The sequence below is a fragment of the Oncorhynchus clarkii genome, chromosome 28 (genome assembly GCF_045791955.1).
Source record: "Oncorhynchus clarkii lewisi isolate Uvic-CL-2024 chromosome 28, UVic_Ocla_1.0, whole genome shotgun sequence".
NCBI classification, from domain to species: domain Eukaryota; kingdom Metazoa; phylum Chordata; class Actinopteri; order Salmoniformes; family Salmonidae; genus Oncorhynchus; species Oncorhynchus clarkii.
Genome location: NC_092174.1, coordinates 35,470,328 through 35,489,522, shown reverse-complemented (window position 1 = coordinate 35,489,522; position 19,195 = coordinate 35,470,328). Strand labels below are relative to the sequence as shown.

At 45.7% G+C, this 19,195-nt stretch overlaps 1 protein-coding gene across 1 annotated transcript in view; it reads right to left on the bottom strand.

The window, feature by feature from the left end:
* The window catches only part of LOC139386494 (receptor-type tyrosine-protein phosphatase S-like), a 129,014-nt gene that overhangs the window by 47,924 nt on the left and 61,895 nt on the right, over positions 1-19,195 (bottom strand). Inside the window, exons 6-7 of the mRNA XM_071132062.1 lie at positions 18,216-18,404; positions 999-1,109 (exon numbers count right to left, since the gene is read on the bottom strand). Of these exons, the coding sequence (XP_070988163.1) occupies positions 999-1,109; positions 18,216-18,404 (300 nt within the window). The remainder of the gene's footprint in view (positions 1-998; positions 1,110-18,215; positions 18,405-19,195) is intronic.

Here is a 19,195-nt window from a genome sequence, read left to right as displayed (position 1 = left end):
CAGGGGCTTAAGAGCTTAGAAATTTGAGTCTAGAACCCCTAATTCCAGTCTCCCTTACCCCAGTCGAGAACCTAGAACTGGAGGGCAACACTGGCTGTTGGTTTGCATTATGTTTTTTTTGTGTCTCAGTTAGACTTGAGAAACCAAATGTATTCCCTAGCCAATCACTGTATTAAAGTGGAACTGACTGCATTTTACGACCATGAAATCTGTTCATATACACCCAGAGGAAGATGACACCCTTTAAAAATATATATATTTACATTTTCTGACAAGCGAGCCCTTAGATATGGTAATTTTCACGTTATCATAAATTCTTAGAACTTTTAGGAATTGTGTATATTAACCATGCATTGAACTGCATCCATCTATTCTGCCAACAATGCCTTAGTGAACGTCATGGAATGTTGAGTCACATAGAACCTATTTTTACAACCTCTTATAAAGTTGGTTTTGTAGCATAAACTGGGAATTGTCTGTTTGTTTCATATCTGCAAAGTAGTTAAAACACTGTCAGTTCCACTTTAAAGTGCAAGAGAAAAACAAACCCTCAGTCACTGTGGCCCTCAATTTAGAAAAATATGAAGAGGGAGAGGACATTTGTGATGTCATACTGTAGCAAAGACCCTGGAACTGCACAATGGCCCCAGTGCAGTATGACATCACTGGCCTATTCCTTTTTGTCTAATTCCATTCAGTGGCAGTTATTACAAAAAACAGCACCTTGATGCAACATCTGTAAAACCCAGTTTAGTCTGGAACGTTATCAGTCTTAGGTCACCAACTGGTGTTTCACTTGGTTTATAGGTTTGGTTTGGTTAGTGGATGCAAATAGGAAGAAAATAAATAACAAAAAAAACATGTAGATAAACTAGGACTTAACACCACTTAATACATTGTATAATGGTGACAGCTGTTTCAGCTTTGTGACAGGTGTGTGTGTTATAATGCACGTGTGTGTTTGTGTGTGTGTTCTTATACCCATGGTAAGTTCCTACCTCGTACATACAGGTTGGCCGGGGAAGAGTAACGCACTCCCTGAGAGTTAGTGGCCACACACTCATACTTTCCCTGGTCTAACTCCTCACTGTTCTCTATCTGGAGGGCACCTGAGAGACAGAGAAAGAGAGAGAAAGAGAGAGATGGGGGAGAATGAAAGAAAAAGTGAAAAAGAGGATATGCGAGAGAGAGAGCGAGAGAGGGGTGAGAGAGAGAGAGAGGGGGGGAGAGAAAGAGAGAGAGAGAGAGGGGGGAGAGAAAGAGAGAGAGAGAGAGGGGGAGAGAGAGAGAGAGAGAGAGAGAGAGGGGGAGAGAAAGAGAGAGAGAGAGAGGGGGGAGAGAAAGAGAGAGAGAGAGAGGGGGGAGAGAGAGAGAGAGAGAGAGAGAGAGAGAGAGAGAGAGAGAGGGGGGGGGGGAGAGAGAGTGAGAGCGAGAATAAAAAGAGGCATTGCTATGGGTTAATTAATGATACATTCATAAATCAAATCTATATTTACTCATCATTAAACTGATTAAAACTACCATGAAAACGGATAAAGAGAGATTTTCCATTACTGGTTCCTTTCTGCCATGAAAAATCTATGTTCCCCACAGCCAGCTTAATGGGATATATCTAGCTACACACATCAGGAGTCCCTGGAGCATATAGCTAGCTACACACAATATGAATTCCTGGAGCATATAGCTAGCAACCCACAATAGGAGTCCCTGGAGCATATGTGACCGACCAGCTAAATTCGGTTTTATGTAGCAAAATTTGAAATTGTATTTAAAAAAATATTGGATAAAAGTAGAGACTCAGTGCTAGAAAATGGTACATCATACACTACAGTTGAAGAACAATGGGAAAGTAATTCTGCTTTGGAAGTTGATAAACTTGTAACAGCACTTTTGAGAAAATGGCCCTTGAATATTTTGCTACACCTACTGGAGAGCTCTTCTTTGTCTACACCCATTCAGCACTATTCACACCCTCTTAAGCCTTAGCCCCACCCATCTCATTAAGGATTCATATGAGGCCATGTCCTAAACAGAGTGAGTAGTGCACTAAACAACCAAAGAGGCTGGTTTATACTACGTCTATCGACATGTCTATAGACAGCTGTCGTCGTGACATTGAGAACATTCTATTGTCATCCAACATCAAACTTGTCATTGTCATTATGAAAAAGTATTTACACAAAAACAACAGGCTGCATGACATCAGCAACCTGCTGGTCCAAAATAGCAAAACTGGTGTATTTTAACACCAATAAACGCATCCGTTTAAAAAAACTATTTAGTATATGTCAATCTAGCAAACCAGGAAACTAAAAGCAACTTTTTAAACAAGGTGTTGGTTCATTTCTAGCGTGTTAGCTAGCTAGTTAACATTAAGTTAGCTGGCTAGCCAGTTCAAATAATGACCATATCATATAGCTGACAATGTCTTAACTTTAACTAATTTTGTATGAATTATTACAGGAAAATAAACTCACAACAAGATCATTACTTACAAGTTAATGGTGAGTTAATCACAGAAAATAGCTTACGGTTGTGAGTGACAAGATAAAAGCAGGGCATTCTACCAGATCATTTTTTTTAACTTAACTTTTTAACTTAACACTGTCTCGTTGGCCTAACGCTATATCCTAATTTGACTTTGGTGCAGTTCATGTTGTTCTTCACATTACCATCTCTGGTAAACACATACTATATCAAATAAAATCAGTTTATTTGTAACATGCACAGGATAGAGAAAGTGTAAACAGTACAGTGAAATGGTTACTTGCATTGTGGAGTATTTTGTTTAGACATGGAGCTAGCTAAACAATGAACCATAATCCCAACTCATAACGTTACTACCCTGCATGAATCTGCAAATAGCTAACGCTATCCAATTAGGTTCTATGTTAGCTAGCTAGCTAACTTGCAGTGCAAATGGTTCTGAGATACAAATGATATTACTACACAGATCATACACATAACGTTAGCTAGCAAGCCGGCCAGCTAACATTAGCTAGCTAGCTAACTCTACATTTTAACTTGCAATGAAAACAAATTTCTGACAAAATTAGAAACATATAATATCTGAAAATGTAGCTAGCTAGACTCTCTTACCCGTATACATGGGTGAATGCTTCTCCTTCTCTGTCACTGATGCCATGGTTGCCCTTAGTTTGAAGATGTAATCTGGAGACAGATGTTTTATACAACAGTGTGTTCTCTTTTCGACTCCCTCCGCATATTTGCAATCAAATGCCAGAATTTTCTCCATCTCCTCAGCTATCATAATCTGCTTCCACTGGACATTCCACTGATTTCAAATCTCGGTCCTCCAGAAAGTGGAGAGCATTAGCAACACTTTTGCAGTTCTTCATGACATCTTTAAAAAAAGTTGCATTAGAAAGGATTACCTACACATACTGAGCAGCTCATGTTATAGACAGAAGCGTGCTACGTGGCAGACCAATCCAAACTCATCTCTCGGAATGTCCAGACCAACCATTATCTCAGCCAATCGGGAAGGCCTTTTTCTGTGTCTAAACCAACTAGGCGTGTAATTTAACAACTGTACTAATATATACAGATGGCATACACGTTTGTTATTAAGGCACATGAAAGTTCACATGTTCCAGAAGGTAATTCAGTCCAAAAAATGCATTTTGATAAAAAATGTATGTTTACATTCAAATGCCTCTCCTGTGAAGTAGTGACGCGCGACATACGCCCGGTTTCCTGAAACGAGTCCCTTATAGCTAGCGACACACAATAGGAGTCCCTGGAGCATATAGCTAGCTACACACAACAGGAGTCCCTGGAGCATATAGCTAGCTACACACAACAGGAGTCCCTGGAGCATATAGCTAGCTACACACAACAGCAGTCTCCTAAAGCATGTTATTATCATGGCACATTGTTATTATTCTTTCAGTCATTTTCACCTTGAGCATATTCTGCTGAAAGCCCTTCACAAAAGGCCCTTATAACAAACTGGGTGAATTTGAAATGAGGTCAGGGGCAGAACCACACACAAGTGTTCACAAAACAAAATATGCACAAAAAAAATATGCACAACTGAATACACACACACACACACACACACACACACACACACACACACACACACACACACACACACACACACACACACACACACAGCGGCTTTCAGGCTCCCCCTGGCTTACAGTCGTGTGATAGAAAAGCGTACTACAGAACATGACAAAAGCAGAGTGTGGATTTGGTAGGGGGGTATTTGCCAGCGGAGCTTGTTGGGGTAGGGGGGTATTTGCCAGCGGAGCTTGTTGGGGTAGGGGGGTATTTGCCAGCGGAGCTTGTTGGGGTAGGGGGGTATTTGCCAGCGGAGCTTGTTGGGGCAGGGGGGTATTTGCCAGCGGAGCTTGTTGGGGTAGGGGGGTATTTGCCAGCGGAGCTTGTTGGGGTAGGGGGGTATTTGCCAGCGGAGCTTGTTGGGACAGGGGGGTATTTGCCAGCGGAGCTTGTTGGGGTAGGGGGGTATTTGCCAGCGGAGCTTGTTGGGGTAGGGGGGTATTTGCCAGCGGAGCTTGTTGGGGTAGGGGGGTATTTGCCAGCGGAGCTTGTTGGCGTAGGGGGGTATTTGCCAGCGGAGCTTGTTGGGGTAGGGGGGTATTTGCCAGAGGAGCTTGTTGGGGTAGGGGGGTATTTGCCAGCGGAGCTTGTTGGAACAGGGGGGTATTTGCCAGCGGAGCTTGTTGGGGTAGGGGGGTATTTGCCAGCGGAGCTTGTTGGGGTAGGGGGGTATTTGCCAGCGGAGCTTGTTGGGGTAGGGGGGTATTTGCCAGCGGAGCTTGTTGGCGTAGGGGGGTATTTGCCAGCGGAGCTTGTTGGGTTAGGGGGGTATTTGCCAGTGGAGCTTGTTGCTATGAACAGTTCTAACGAATGTACCAGTCCTGTCTGGCGTAATTGGGAGCCTGCTATGGTTGCAAGAATGTTTGTCCCTCAGGAGTCTACAGACAAAGATACATACACTGAGTATAAAAAACATTAAGAACACCTGCACTTTCCATGACAAAAAGACTGAACAGGTGAATCCAGGTGAAAGCTATGATCATTTATTGATGTCACTTGTTAAATCCACTTCAATCAGTGTAGATGAAGGGGAGGAGAAAGGTTAAATAAGGATTTTTAAGCCTTGAGACAATTGAGACATGAATTGTGTGTGTGCTATTCACAGGATGAATGATTGAAGTGCCTTTGAACAGGGTATGGTACTAGGTACCAGGCGCACTGGTTTGTGTGAAGAACTGCCACACTGCTGGGGTTTTCCCGCTCAACAGTTTCCTGTGTGTGTCAAGAATGGTCCACTACCCACAGGACATGCAGCCAACTTGACACAACTGTGGGACGTATTGGAGTAAACATGGGCCAGCATCCATGTGGAACGCTTTTGACACTTTGCACAGTCCATGCCCCAACAAATTGAGTCTGTTCTGCAGGCAAAAGGGTGGGGGGTGCAACTCAATAGGTGTTCTTAATATGGTGTAGAGAGAAAAAGAGAGACTGAGCAGAGAAGGCGAGATCGATCCAGGCGCTGTATTTAATGAGACATGCCCAAACTGTAGTTTACGTAATGACAGTGGGCTGTCTGTGTGTTTATGTGTGTATGGTGTGTGTGTTAGAGACAGAGACACAGAGGGAGGGAGGGAGGGAGGGAGGGAGGGAGGGAGGGAGGGAGGGAGGGAGGGAGGGAGGGAGGGAGGGAGGGAGGGAGGGAGGGAGGGAGGGAGATTCATTCTCAGGAGTATGGTATCTGCTCCTGGACAACAACTTATCTACAGAGGTTGAAGTTACAGCAATACTCTGGGAGCTATGGGAAGTTGTCTTGTTAGGGTGCGTGTGTGTGTTTATTGAGTCATCTCTGTCTCCACTGCAGCTGACATCTCTTTGCTTATCTCTTCTGCAGACACATGAAAGGCAAAAGAGGCAGAACCCCCCCCCCCCCCCCCGCCCCCCTCTGTCTCTTTCCCTCGCTCTCCTTTCCCTGTGGAACAGTGCAGAGCTGGGCGCAAAACAAGAATAACTTATCTGTGCAACAAGCAAGCACTGCTTTATAAGACGAGGGGGATGGAAAAAGAGAGAGAGAGAGGGAGAGGGGGAGAGAGAGAGTAGAGAGAGAGGAAGGAGGTAAAGGAGAGAGAGAGAGGAGGGTAGAGCGAGAGAGGGGAGAGAGGAGGGTAGAGAGAGGATGGGAGAGAGGAGGGTAGAGAGGAGGGTAGAGAGAGAGGAAGATAGGAGAGGGGTAAAGAGAGAGAGGGGGAGGGAGGAGGCTAGAGAGAGAGAGAGGGAGAGAGAGAGAGAGCTAGAGAGAGGGGGGAGGGAGGAGGGTAGAGAGAGAGATGGAGGGAGAAGGGTATAAAGACAGGGAGAAGAGAGAGAGAGGGTGGTATAGAGAGACAGGGGAGGGAGGAGGAAGGACGGTAGAGAGAGGGAGAAGAGAGAGAGGGTGGTATAGATAGAGACAGGGGGAGGGAGGAGGAAGGAAGATAGAGAGAGAGAGAGGGAGGTATAGAGAGAGACAGGGGGAGGGAGGAGGAAGGAAGGTAGAGATAGACAGAGAGGGAGGTAGGAGTGTAGCGAAGGAGAGAGTTCCAAATTGAGCAGCAGGAGCTTTTGAAAAACATTTGCTTCTCCAAATATTGACATTTCCATGGTTTCTAGAGTGAGATACATTGGGGAAAACAAAAGAAAACTGCAAGACTGAATGGGAGACAAAACAAGCAAAACATTTAGAAGATAGGGCTTGTGAAAAATTATCTATTTTTATAAAAATGTGCAGTTAGCTTTACCAGTTGCTAAGCAGTTGCTAGGTACTCTCCTAAAATAAGCTAGCAAGCCATAAATAAAAATTAGCTTGTTAACAACACATTAGAAAGACAAAGGAAGGACAGAAGACAAAGGACATCAAAGTAAAACAGTTCTCTAAAGACACCAGAGACAATAATATAAGAAACAAGCTGTTTTGGAAAAGGTAGGCTTATATTGCAACATTGTAGCCAACATCACCAGCATTTCTATGGAAATTGTTTACCCACCAGACATCCAGATGGAGAAAGCTAGGTTTGATGATGGGACAGAACCATGAATGCCTGTTTGCAGATCTTACCAGTTGCAAAACAAGAGCAAATTTAATATTTAATACCAAAGGAGGGCACATATGGAAAAGGGTTATTTGCAAACATTTCCCTTTCTCCAAAAAGAGAGACAACAGCCAAGGATGTCAAATCAGCATTTTTGAAAAAGCTGACCAGAGCAACACGTATCAAATAGTCAACTTCTACAATAATGGAACTGTATTGATACAAGGCAATGATTCAAGCCTCCAGGCTTTAGAGAATATGTTTGTTACCTTAAAAGTAGAGGCAGAACTAATCTCAGAAACTTAGGAAAAAGTGAAGGAGGGAGATGATGGAGAAAAGCAGGCCCCAACACCTCAACAGTCTCTGTGACCCAGCAAGAAGCCCTCAGTGCCCTCTACCTACCTCACCTGCAGCAGACAGAGCCAAGGACATGCCTACAACACCAAGAACACCCGCTATGCAACGTTTCCACAACACCCTCTCTCTAGTCGAAGCAGACGTCCTAGAACTCAGACAGAACAAGCTTCGAGAGGATGACACTGTCCAGAAACTAAGAGCATCTACTGCTAAATTAGAAAGCAGAATAGACAAACTGAGTCAGACAAATGATGACCTCAGAGACCATCTGAGCACAACAAGAGAGGAGCTAGTGCAGAGAGAGGTACATTGACACCCTCAACTAGCCGCTAGTCATTATGTCCTCTGCATCTAGAGAACATGTCCACCAGCTTGGTACAACACAGGCAGAATCTGAGACCAACATAACCAGCATGGCCTCCACCACAGCCTGATGACACTGCACCCCCCTCCCAGTCTGCTCCAGCCCAGGTCAACCTCCCAGCCTCCCAGTCTGCTCCAGCCCAGGTCAACCTCCCAGCCTGCTCCAGCCCAGGTCAACCTCCCAGCCTCCCAGTCTGCTCCACCCAGACAATCACCCACAACTGCAATCCTTATCGATTCAAATGGGAAGTTCTTGGTCCAGGAAAGATGATTCACTAGACACCAGGTGTATAAGTTCTTGTGTCCTACAACTGACCGTGCAATGCAGCTACTCAGTCAGACCAGGATTGACACCCCTGACAACATCATCATCCACACTGGCACAAATGAACTTCGTGCCAAAGGTGAAAATGTATCTGGGGCAGTGAGAACACTGTGGGCACAGGCTATGTTCCCAACAACCAACATAGTTGTGTCCAACCCCCTACCAAGAAAAGACTTCCCAGGGCAGTTGATCAACAAAATAAATCAACAGATGACTGCGGACTGTGCCTCACTGTTCAACGTCAGAATGTCTCACCATCCCACTCTGACATGCAAACACTTATACGACAATGTACACCTTGATCAGGTCAGTGTCAGAACATTTGCTAAGAACCTAAAGAATGCAACACTTGGCAGGGACCCACACACCCATCACCACCCACACCCCCCAATCCCATTTCTGAAACAGTACCTCCGTCATCCCCAGGAGAGTAAAGCCAGACATGGCTTATTACATACACAGCATTACTAGACCCGGCCCATCACAACACAGCACTACTAGACCCGGCCCATCACAACACAGCACTACTAGACCCGGCCCATCACAACACAGCACTACTAGACCCGGCCCATCACAACACAGCACTACTAGACCCGGCCCATCACAACACAGCACTACTAGACCCGGCCCATCACAACACAGCACTACTAGACCCGGCCCATCACAACACAGCACTACTAGACCCGGCCCATCACAACACAGCACTACTAGACCCGGCCCATCACAACACAGCACTACTAGACCCGGCCCATCACAACACAGCACTACTAGACCCGGCCCATCACAACACAGCACTACTAGACCCGGCCCATCACAACACAGCACTACTAGACCCGGCCCATCACAACACAGCACTACTAGACCCGGCCCATCACAACACAGCACAACACATTACTACTACTTTTTGCTACTACTTTCACCACTTTTAGTCTTGAAATATTTGGTTGTTTATTACACTACTGTATTCACTCTGTTACCACATCGCCTCACATGGCCTCAAGCGTTAATGAGATGGGTGGGGCTAAGGCTTAAGAGGGTGTGAACGATGCTGAATGGGTGTAGACAAAGAAGAGCTCTCCAGTATGTGTACCTAAACGTTCACGGGCCATTTTCTAAAAGTGGGGTTTCAAGTTAATCAACTTTCAAAGCAGAAATATTTTCTATTGTTGCTCAATTTTGCAGCTGAGTCTTCACTTTAATCCAATGTAAAAAAAAACACCATTTCAGATTCCGTTACATAGGACCGAATTGAGCCGAATCGAGGTGGTCGGTCACATATATAGATATGTGTTTATATTCCGCCTCTGACATTGCTCGTCCTGATAGTTCTTATTTCCTTTCGTAGTTTTTGTGTATTATTTTGTATTGTTAGGTAATACTGCACAGTTGGAGTTAGAAACACAAGCATTTCGTTGCACCTGCGATAACATCTGCAAACCATGTGTACGTGACCAATAACATTTGATTTGATAAAATAAATACTGTAGTAAAAGAAAACTCTAGTATATACTATAGTAATTAATGTAATGTTTTTGCAGATTGTAGTATATTGTACTAATTACAAGGTGGGTAGGACTGTAGGTAGGTAGGAAGGACTGTGTTCTGAACGTACAATCTGTAGGTAGGTAGGACTGTGTTCTGAACGTACAATCTGTATGTAGGTAGGACTGTGTTCTGAACGTATCATTTGTATGTAGGTAGGACTGTGTTCTGAACGTACAATCTGTATGTAGGTAGGACTGTGTTCTGAACGTATCATTTGTATGTAGGTAGGACTGTGTTCTCAACGTATAATCTGTAGGTAGGAAGGACTGTGTTCTGAACGTACAATCTGTAGGTAGGTAGGACTGTGTTCTGAACGTACAATCTGTATGTAGGTAGGACTGTGTTCTGAACGTATAATCTGTAGGTAGGAAGGACTGTGTTCTGAACGTACAATCTGTATGTAGGTAGGACTGTGTTCTGAACGTACAATCTGTATGTAGGTAGGACTGTGTTCTGAACGTATAATCTGTAGGTAGGAAGGACTGTGTTCTGAACGTACAATCTGTAGGTAGGTAGGACTGTGTTCTGAACATATAATCTGTATGTAGGTAGGACTGTGTTCTGAACGTACAATCTGTATGTAGGTAGGACTGTGTTCTGAACGTATAATCTGTATGTAGGTAGGACTGTGTTCTGAACGTACAATCTGTATGTAGGTAGGACTGGGTTCTGAACATATAATCTGTATGTAGGTAGGACTGGGTTCTGAACGTATAATCTGTATGTAGGTAGGACTGGGTTCTGAACGTACAATCTGTAGGTAGGTAGGACTGGGTTCTGAACGTATAATCTGTATGTAGGTAGGACTGGGTTCTGAACGTATAATCTGTATGTAGGTAGGACTGTGCTCTGAACGTATAATCTGTAGGTAGGAAGGACTGTGTTCTGAACGTACAATCTGTAGGTAGGTAGGACTGTGTTTTGAACGTATAATCTGTAGGTAGGAAGGACTTTGTTCTGAACGTACAATCTGTAGGTAGGTAGGACTGTGTTCTGAACGTACAAACTGTAGGTAGGTAGGACTGGGTTCTGAACGTACAATCTGTATGTAGGTAGGACTGTGTTCTGAACGTATAATCTGTATGTAGGTAGGACTGTGTTCTGAACGTACAATCTGTAGGTAGGTAGGACTGTGTTCTGAACGTATAATCTGTATGTAGGTAGGACTGGGTTCTGAACGTATAATCTGTATGTAGGTAGGACTGGGTTCTGAACATATAATCTGTATGTAGGTAGGACTGGGTTCTGAACGTATAATCTGTATGTAGGTAGGACTGTGTTCTGAACATATAATCTGTATGTAGGTAGGACTGGGTTCTGAACGTATAATCTGTATGTAGGTAGGACTGGGTTCTGAACGTATAACCTATATGGAACACAATATATGATCATGTAGGTTTCTCACTTGGCTGGTACAAACTGGGATATGGGGGACGGAATGGGCAGAGTATATGCAAATTAAATATTGTAGTATTTACTATAGCTAAAAAAGTGTAGTGTTGGGGCCTCCCGAGTGGTGCATCGGTCTAAGGCACTGTATCGCAGTGCTAGCTGTGTCACTACAGATCCTGGTTCGATCCCAGGCTGTGTCGCAGCCGGCCGCCACGGGAGACCCATGAGGCGGCACACAATTGGCCCAGCGTCGTCCGGGTTAGGGGAGGGTTTGTCCTTGTCCCATCGCGCTCTAGCAACTCCTGTGGCGGGCCGAGCGCCTGCATGTTGACACGGTCGCCAGGTGTACAGTGTTTCCTCCGACACATTGGTACAGATGGCTTCTGGGTTAAGCGAGCATTGTGTCAAGAAGCAGTGTGGGGTCCTGCTCTCGACCTTTCACTCTCCCGAGTCTGTATGGGAGTTGCAGCGATGGGACAAGACTGTAACTACCAATTGTATATCATGAAATTGGGATAAAAAAAAGTGATGTGTTTTTGCAGTCTGTAGTGTTTTTGCGGACAATACTGTAGTATTTACTACAGTGCTTTTTTTATAGTGTTTACTATAGTATTCTACAGTCTATAGTAAGTACTACACTTGATCGAAGGATACTACATACTAGAGTTTACTACAGAATTCTATAGTAAGTACTGTAGTATTCTATAGTAAACTGTAGTCTTTTTTCATGTGGGGAAGGTAAAGAGAGGGAGGGAGGTAGAGAGAGCATTAAAACACACTCTCCTTGAGACAACACATGAAACACAGACACATGCTCAGAGACGCAGACAAACACAGATGGACACACACACACACACACAACAATTCAAGTTGTTGACAATGGTAAGGTATATAGGAAACCAGGGTGGGGAAAACAGGAAAATCAACCACATACAGTTGTGAATGACTGACTGGCCCTGAATGAGATTGCTTGGTTCAAAGACCTGCTCCTGATCTAGTGGGGGGTGGAGTCCAGATTTTTTGGAGTTGATCATGTGCTTTTAGTGTGTGTGTGTGTGTGTGTGTGTGTGTGTGTGTGTGTGTGTGTCTCCCCGCCCAAAATTGAATAGGAGAGATGTCAGTCCATCATCACTAACCCAAGGGATAGTTAACTCAAATCCAACATTTGTCGGGCAATTTCACATGTCAAACGTGGTGTAATGTCAAACTGAGTCCATATTGCACACCATCTGTTGTGTGAATCCCAAGTTATACATTAGGGGTAATTCTGCAAGCCTCAATCCCAATTTAATGAGGAGGATTGGCCTACAGAAGTCTCCTAATGCATATGGCTGGAAGGATCTACATAACAGATGGCTGTAGAAAATAGACGCCATTTTTGAAGAATATGACTCTTGGACCATATGCATCACTATACCCCTTTCAGGGAGATGATGGATGGATGTGTGTGTTTGTGTGTGTGTGTGTGTGTGTGTGTGTGTGTGTGTGTGTGTGTGTGTGTGTGTGTGTGTGTGTGTGTGTGTGTGTGTGTGTGTGCATCTGTGTGCGCGTGTGTGTTTGCGTATGTGGAGACACTCTGAGCCTAGCAAGGAGAGGGACCAGCTGGACAGAAAGGAACTGTAGAGGGACTCACTCAGTATCTTAAAGGAAATTTAATGCAGTGGTCCTCAAAGTTGTTTGACTTGTGACCATCCAAATAAACAAAAATCATGTTTCTAGTCACAGTCCAGTCCTTAACTGTGACCTACAATCAAAAAGGAACTTGCGGTGGGACACCAATTAGTCCTGAACCACCATTTGGGGAACACTGCTTTAATGTTGGAGTGACTGTAGTCTTATGGACATATCCTAAGGGTTTGGGCATGGCTAGGGTAAGAGTAATACTTACCAAAAGCTGTTGAAGATTATAGAGAGGAACAAAAAGAAAACAAAGCAGTAGTTTTGTTTAGATACAGTACGCATGGAGCACGTTCTCCATGTGGCTTTGCACTCCCATCGTGTTGTTGTGTGGTCCCATCAGGGACCCATCAGGGACATTCAAGGTCATTCTAATGTGTTGGTTTAGGGTTTATTTGTCATTTTGAATTGTTCACGTACTGTATGTTTCTGTGTATATGTTCATACTGTATATACTGTGGGGCAAAAAAGTATTTAGTCAGCCACCAATTGTGTAAGTTCTCCCACTTAAAAAGATGAGAGAGGCCTGTCATTTTCATCATAGGTACACTTCAACTATGGCAGACAAAATGAGAATTTTTTTCCAGAAAATCACATTGTAGGATTTTTAATGAATTTATTTGCAGAATAGGTACACTTCAAGTATGACAGACAAAATTAGAAAAAAAATCCAGAAAATCACATTGTAGGATTTTTCATGAATTTATTTGCAAATTATGGTGGAAAATAAGTATTTGGTCAATAACAAAAGTTTATCTCAATACTTTGTTATTGCCTTTGTTGGCAATGACAGAGGTCAAACGTTTTCTGTAAGTCTTCACAAGGTTTTCGCACACTGTTGCTGGTATTCTGGCCCATTCCTCCATGCAGTTTTCCTTTAGAGCAGTGATGTTTTGGGGCTGTTGCTGGGCAACACGGCCTTTCAACTCCCTCCAAAGATTTTCTATGGGGTTGAGATCTAAAGACTGGCTAGGCCACTCTTTGTCCTCCAAACACGACGAGTTGAGTTTTTACCAAAAAGTTATATTTTGGTTTCATCTGACCATATAACATTCTCCCAATCTTCTTCTGGATCATCCAAATGCTCGCTAGCAAACTTCAGACGGGCCTGGACATGTACTGGCTTAAGCAGGGGGACACGTCTGGCACTCCAGGATTTGAGTCCCTGGCGGCGTAGTGTGTTACTGATGGTAGGCTTTGTTACTTTGGTCCCAGCTCTCTGCAGGTCATTCACTAGGTCCCCCCGTGTGGTTCTGGGATTTTTGCTCACCGTTCTTGTGATCATTTTGACCCCACGGGGTGAGATCTTGCGTGGAGCCCCAGATCGAGGGAGATTATCAGTGGTCTTGTATTTCTTCCATTTCCTAATAATTGCTCCCACAGTTGATTTCTTCAAACCAAGCTGCTTACCTATTGCAGATTCAGTCTTTCCAGCCTGGTGCAGGTCTACAATTTTGTTGGGGACGCTGGTTGGCACGGGTTGAACCGGGAATCGGGCAGGGGTGTCCTTTCTGTGTCATGAGTGAAACTGTGATTGTTTTTTGTGTGTGCCAGGTTAATGCCATTAATGTCTCTGTTGGAATGTCTGTGTGAGAGGTTGGGGTGAGTCTTACTGTTGGAATGTCTGTGTGAGAGGTTGGGGGTGGGTCTTACTGTTGGGATGTCTGTGTGAGAGGTTGGGGTGGGTCTTACTGTTGGAATGTCTGTGTGAGAGGTTGGGGGTGGGTCTTACTGTTGGAATGTCTGTGTGAGAGGTTGGGGTGGGTCTTACTGTTGGAATGTCTGTGTGAGAGGTTGGGGTGGGTCTTACTGTTGGAATGTCTGTGTGAGAGGTTGGGGTGGGTCTTACTGTTGGAATGTCTGTGTGAGAGGTTGGGGGTGGGTCTTACTGTTGGAATGTCTGTGTGAGAGGTTGGGGGTGGGTCTTACTGTTGGAATGTCTGTGTGAGAGGTTGGTGGTGGGTCTTACTGTTGGAATGTCTGTGTGAGAGGTTGGGGTGGGTCTTACTGTTGGAATGTCTGTGTGAGAGGTTGGGGTGGGTCTTACTGTTGGAATGTCTGTGTGAGAGGTTGGGGGTGGGTCTTACTGTTGGAATGTCTGTGTGAGAGGTTGGGGTGGGTCTTACTGTTGGAATGTCTGTGTGAGAGGTTGGGGGTGGGTCTTACTGTTGGGATGTCTGTGTGAGAGGTTGGGGGTGGGTCTTACTGTTGGAATGTCTGTGTGAGAGGTTGGGGGGGTCTTACTGTTGGAATGTCTGTGTGAGAGGTTGGGGTGGGTCTTACTGTTGGAATGTCTGTGTGAGAGGTTGGGGGTGGGTCTTACTGTTGGAATGTCTGTGTGAGAGGTTGGGGGTGGGTCTTACTGTTGGGATGTCTGTGTGAGAGGTTGGGGGTGGGTCTTACTGTTGGAATGTCTGTGTGAGAGGTTGGGGGTGGGTCTTACTGTTGGGATGTCTGTGTGAGAGGTTGGGGGTGGGTCTTACTGTTGGAATGTCTGTGTGAGAGGTTGGGGGTGGGTCTTACTGTTGGGATGTCTGTGTGAGAGGTTGGGGGTGGGTCTTACTGTTGGAATGTCTGTGTGAGAGGTTGGGGGTGGGTCTTACTGTTGGAATGTCTGTGTGAGAGGTTGGGGGTGGGTCTTACTGTTGGAATGTCTGTGTGAGAGGTTGGGGGTGGGTCTTACTGTTGGAATGTCTGTGTGAGAGGTTGGGGTGGGTCTTACTGTTGGAATGTCTGTGTGAGAGGTTGGGGGTGGGTCTTACTGTTGGAATGTCTGTGTGAGAGGTTGGGGTGGGTCTTACTGTTGGAATGTCTGTGTGAGAGGTTGGGGGTGGGTCTTACTGTTGGAATGTCTGTGTGAGAGGTTGGGGGTGGGTCTTACTGTTGGAATGTCTGTGTGAGAGGTTGGGGGTGGGTCTTACTGTTGGAATGTCTGTGTGAAAGGTTGGGGGTGGGTCTTACTGTTGGAATGTCTGTGTGAGAGGTTGGGGTGGGTCTTACTGTTGGAATGTCTGTGTGAGAGGTTGGGGTGGGTCTTACTGTTGGAATGTCTGTGTGAGAGGTTGGGGGTGGGTCTTACTGTTGGAATGTCTGTGTGAGAGGTTGGGGTGGGTCTTACTGTTGGAATGTCTGTGTGAGAGGTTGGGGGTGGGTCTTACTGTTGGGATGTCTGTGTGAGAGGTTGGGGGTGGGTCTTACTGTTGGAATGTCTGTGTGAGAGGTTGGGGGTGGGTCTTACTGTTGGAATGTCTGTGTGAGAGGTTGGGGTGGGTCTTACTGTTGGAATGTCTGTGTGAGAGGTTGGGGTGGGTCTTACTGTTGGAATGTCTGTGTGAGAGGTTGGGGGTGGGTCTTACTGTTGGGATGTCTGTGTGAGAGGTTGGGGGTGGGTCTTACTGTTGGAATGTCTGTGTGAGAGGTTGGGGGTGGGTCTTACTGTTGGGATGTCTGTGTGAGAGGTTGGGGGTGGGTCTTACTGTTGGAACGTCTGTGTGAGAGGTTGGGGGTGGGTCTTACTGTTGGGATGTCTGTGTGAGAGGTTGGGGGTGGGTCTTACTGTTGGAATGTCTGTGTGAGAGGTTGGGGGTGGGTCTTACTGTTGGAATGTCTGTGTGAGAGGTTGGGGTGGGTCTTACTGTTGGAATGTCTGTGTGAGAGGTTGGGGTGGGTCTTACTGTTGGAATGTCTGTGTGAGAGGTTGGGGGTGGGTCTTACTGTTGGGATGTCTGTGTGAGAGGTTGGGGGTGGGTCTTACTGTTGGAATGTCTGTGTGAGAGGTTGGGGGTGGGTCTTACTGTTGGAATGTCTGTGTGAGAGGTTGGGGGTGGGTCTTACTGTTGGGATGTCTGTGTGAGAGGTTGGGGGTGGGTCTTACTGTTGGAATGTCTGTGTGAGAGGTTGGGGTGGGTCTTACTGTTGGAATGTCTGTGTGAGAGGTTTGGGGTGGGTCTTACTGTTGGAATGTCTGTGTGAGAGGTTGGGGTGGGTCTTACTGTTGGAATGTCTGTGTGAGAGGTTGGGGGTGGGTCTTACTGTTGGGATGTCTGTGTGAGAGGTTGGGGGTGGGTCTTACTGTTGGAATGTCTGTGTGAGAGGTTGGGGGTGGGTCTTACTGTTGGAATGTCTGTGTGAGAGGTTGGGGTGGGTCTTACTGTTGGAATGTCTGTGTGAGAGGTTGGGGTGGGTCTTACTGTTGGAATGTCTGTGTGAGAGGTTGGGGGTGGGTCTTACTGTTGGGATGTCTGTGTGAGAGGTTGGGGGTGGGTCTTACTGTTGGAATGTCTGTGTGAGAGGTTGGGGGTGGGTCTTACTGTTGGGATGTCTGTGTGAGAGGTTGGGGGTGGGTCTTACTGTTGGAATGTCTGTGTGAGAGGTTGGGGGTGGGTCTTACTGTTGGGATGTCTGTGTGAGAGGTTGGGGGTGGGTCTTACTGTTGGAATGTCTGTGTGAGAGGTTGGGGGTGGGTCTTACTGTTGGAATGTCTGTGTGAGAGGTTGGGGTGGGTCTTACTGTTGGAATGTCTGTGTGAGAGGTTGGGGTGGGTCTTACTGTTGGAATGTCTGTGTGAGAGGTTGGGGGTAGGTCTTACTGTTGGGATGTCTGTGTGAGAGGTTGGGGGTGGGTCTTACTGTTGGAATGTCTGTGTGAGAGGTTGGGGGTGGGTCTTACTGTTGGAATGTCTGTGTGAGAGGTTGGGGGTGGGTCTTACTGTTGGGATGTCTGTGTGAGAGGTTGGGGGTGGGTCTTACTGTTGGAATGTCTGTGTGAGAGGTTGGGGTGGGTTTTACTGTTGGAATGTCTGTGTGAGAGGTTGGGGGTGGGTCTTACTGTTGGAATGTCTGTGTGAGAGGTTGGGGGTGGGTCTTACTGTTGGAATGTCTGTGTGAGAGGTTGGGGGTGGGTCTTACTGTTGGAATGTCTGTGTGAGAGGTTGGGGGTGGGTCTTACTGTTGGAATGTCTGTGTGAGAGGTTGGGGTGGGTCTTACTGTTGGAATGTCTGTGTGAGAGGTTGGGGGTGGGTCTTACTGTTGGGATGTTTATCGTGGAGTACAGGTATTCAAATAAGGAAAAGGACAAATGTGTGTTGTTGAATTATCTGATTTCTCAGACAAAGTTTGCTACTTGGCTAACAAGGAGGAACAGGGTCAAAGATGGGGGGGTAACAGACCCTTTATTATTATTTAATGGGATGATCTCAGTGCGCCTCTGGGTAGAATTTGAGTGTGGAGATGTTTCAGGAGATATGGTGTGTCAGAGAGTGCCGTCTGTACAGCTGGGGAAGATATACGGTTGTTTAAGTGGTGAGGTTTTGGTTATTGTGATGTGTGGTGTTGTTTTGTATCGTGGGGTAGAGTGCAAAGTAAGTATGTAATACAGGGGATATTTAAAGGGGGGTGTGAGGTTTTAATGAAATGAGGATGTATCATTAAAGAAACACAAGAACTCCCATTTGTCTTACCTGAGCGCAGCTGTTTAATGCGACCCTGGCTGGAGCTGGGCTCTATAGGGAGGAAGTCTTTGAACCAGGAGATCTCTGGGTCAGGGATGCCACTGGCAGCACACAGCATGGTGGCCGTCCTGGTCCTCTCTACCACCTTCAGCTGAGGACCCATGTCAATGCTGGGGAAACCAAATGGCAACAGGTCCTCTGGAGGGGGGGGGGGGGGGGGGGGGGGGGTTGTTATTAGTTGTTATTCAAAGAGTTTTTCATTGCAAAGAATTTCCATTTGTCTCTGAAGACAGTTCCACAGAAAATTAGAATGTCTGTTGTCATGGAATGTTTGATGTTTGGTGCCAACGTGGAGTATAGATGTCCTGTTGGTTCAATGCTATAAAAGTCATCCTTGTAAGTGTTGCCTGCCATTTACTCGCTCCATTACATCTGGAGTCCACTCTCACACACCACACCTAGGGTCTAGGGTGGCTAGACTCCCAATCGCACTTCAAACTACAATTCCTGTTGATTCATTATTTGTCTTCACTAGCCTAGCTGGCCAGTGGTCACTAGATTAGGTCAACTGTGTTAGCAAACAAACAAGTGATCCAGTAAGCCTTCCTTCAGTCAATAAGCCTGGTGCCTAGCCAGCTCATTGTGTTAACACAGTACAGTAGCTAATACATCTTCTGCCAGGCTCCAACATGGCCTGTCCAACATGGCCTGTCCAACATGGCCTGTCCAACATGGCCTGTTGACACACATATTCCTCAGTTGGCCAAGGTCATATGCATCCTACAGTAAAATGTACTGTTAGTCCCATTGGAAAAAAAGTGTCTACTAAGTGGCATATACATTATCTTGACTTATTACATCCAGACTTTTACAGAGAGTGGGCTATCCCGTCCTCCACTCTTTTCCCATAGGCCTGGTAGTAGGTAGTAGTGTCAGCTCCACGATGAAGACAGAGAGCGGGGTCCCTGAGATGAAGACAGGTGTTATTG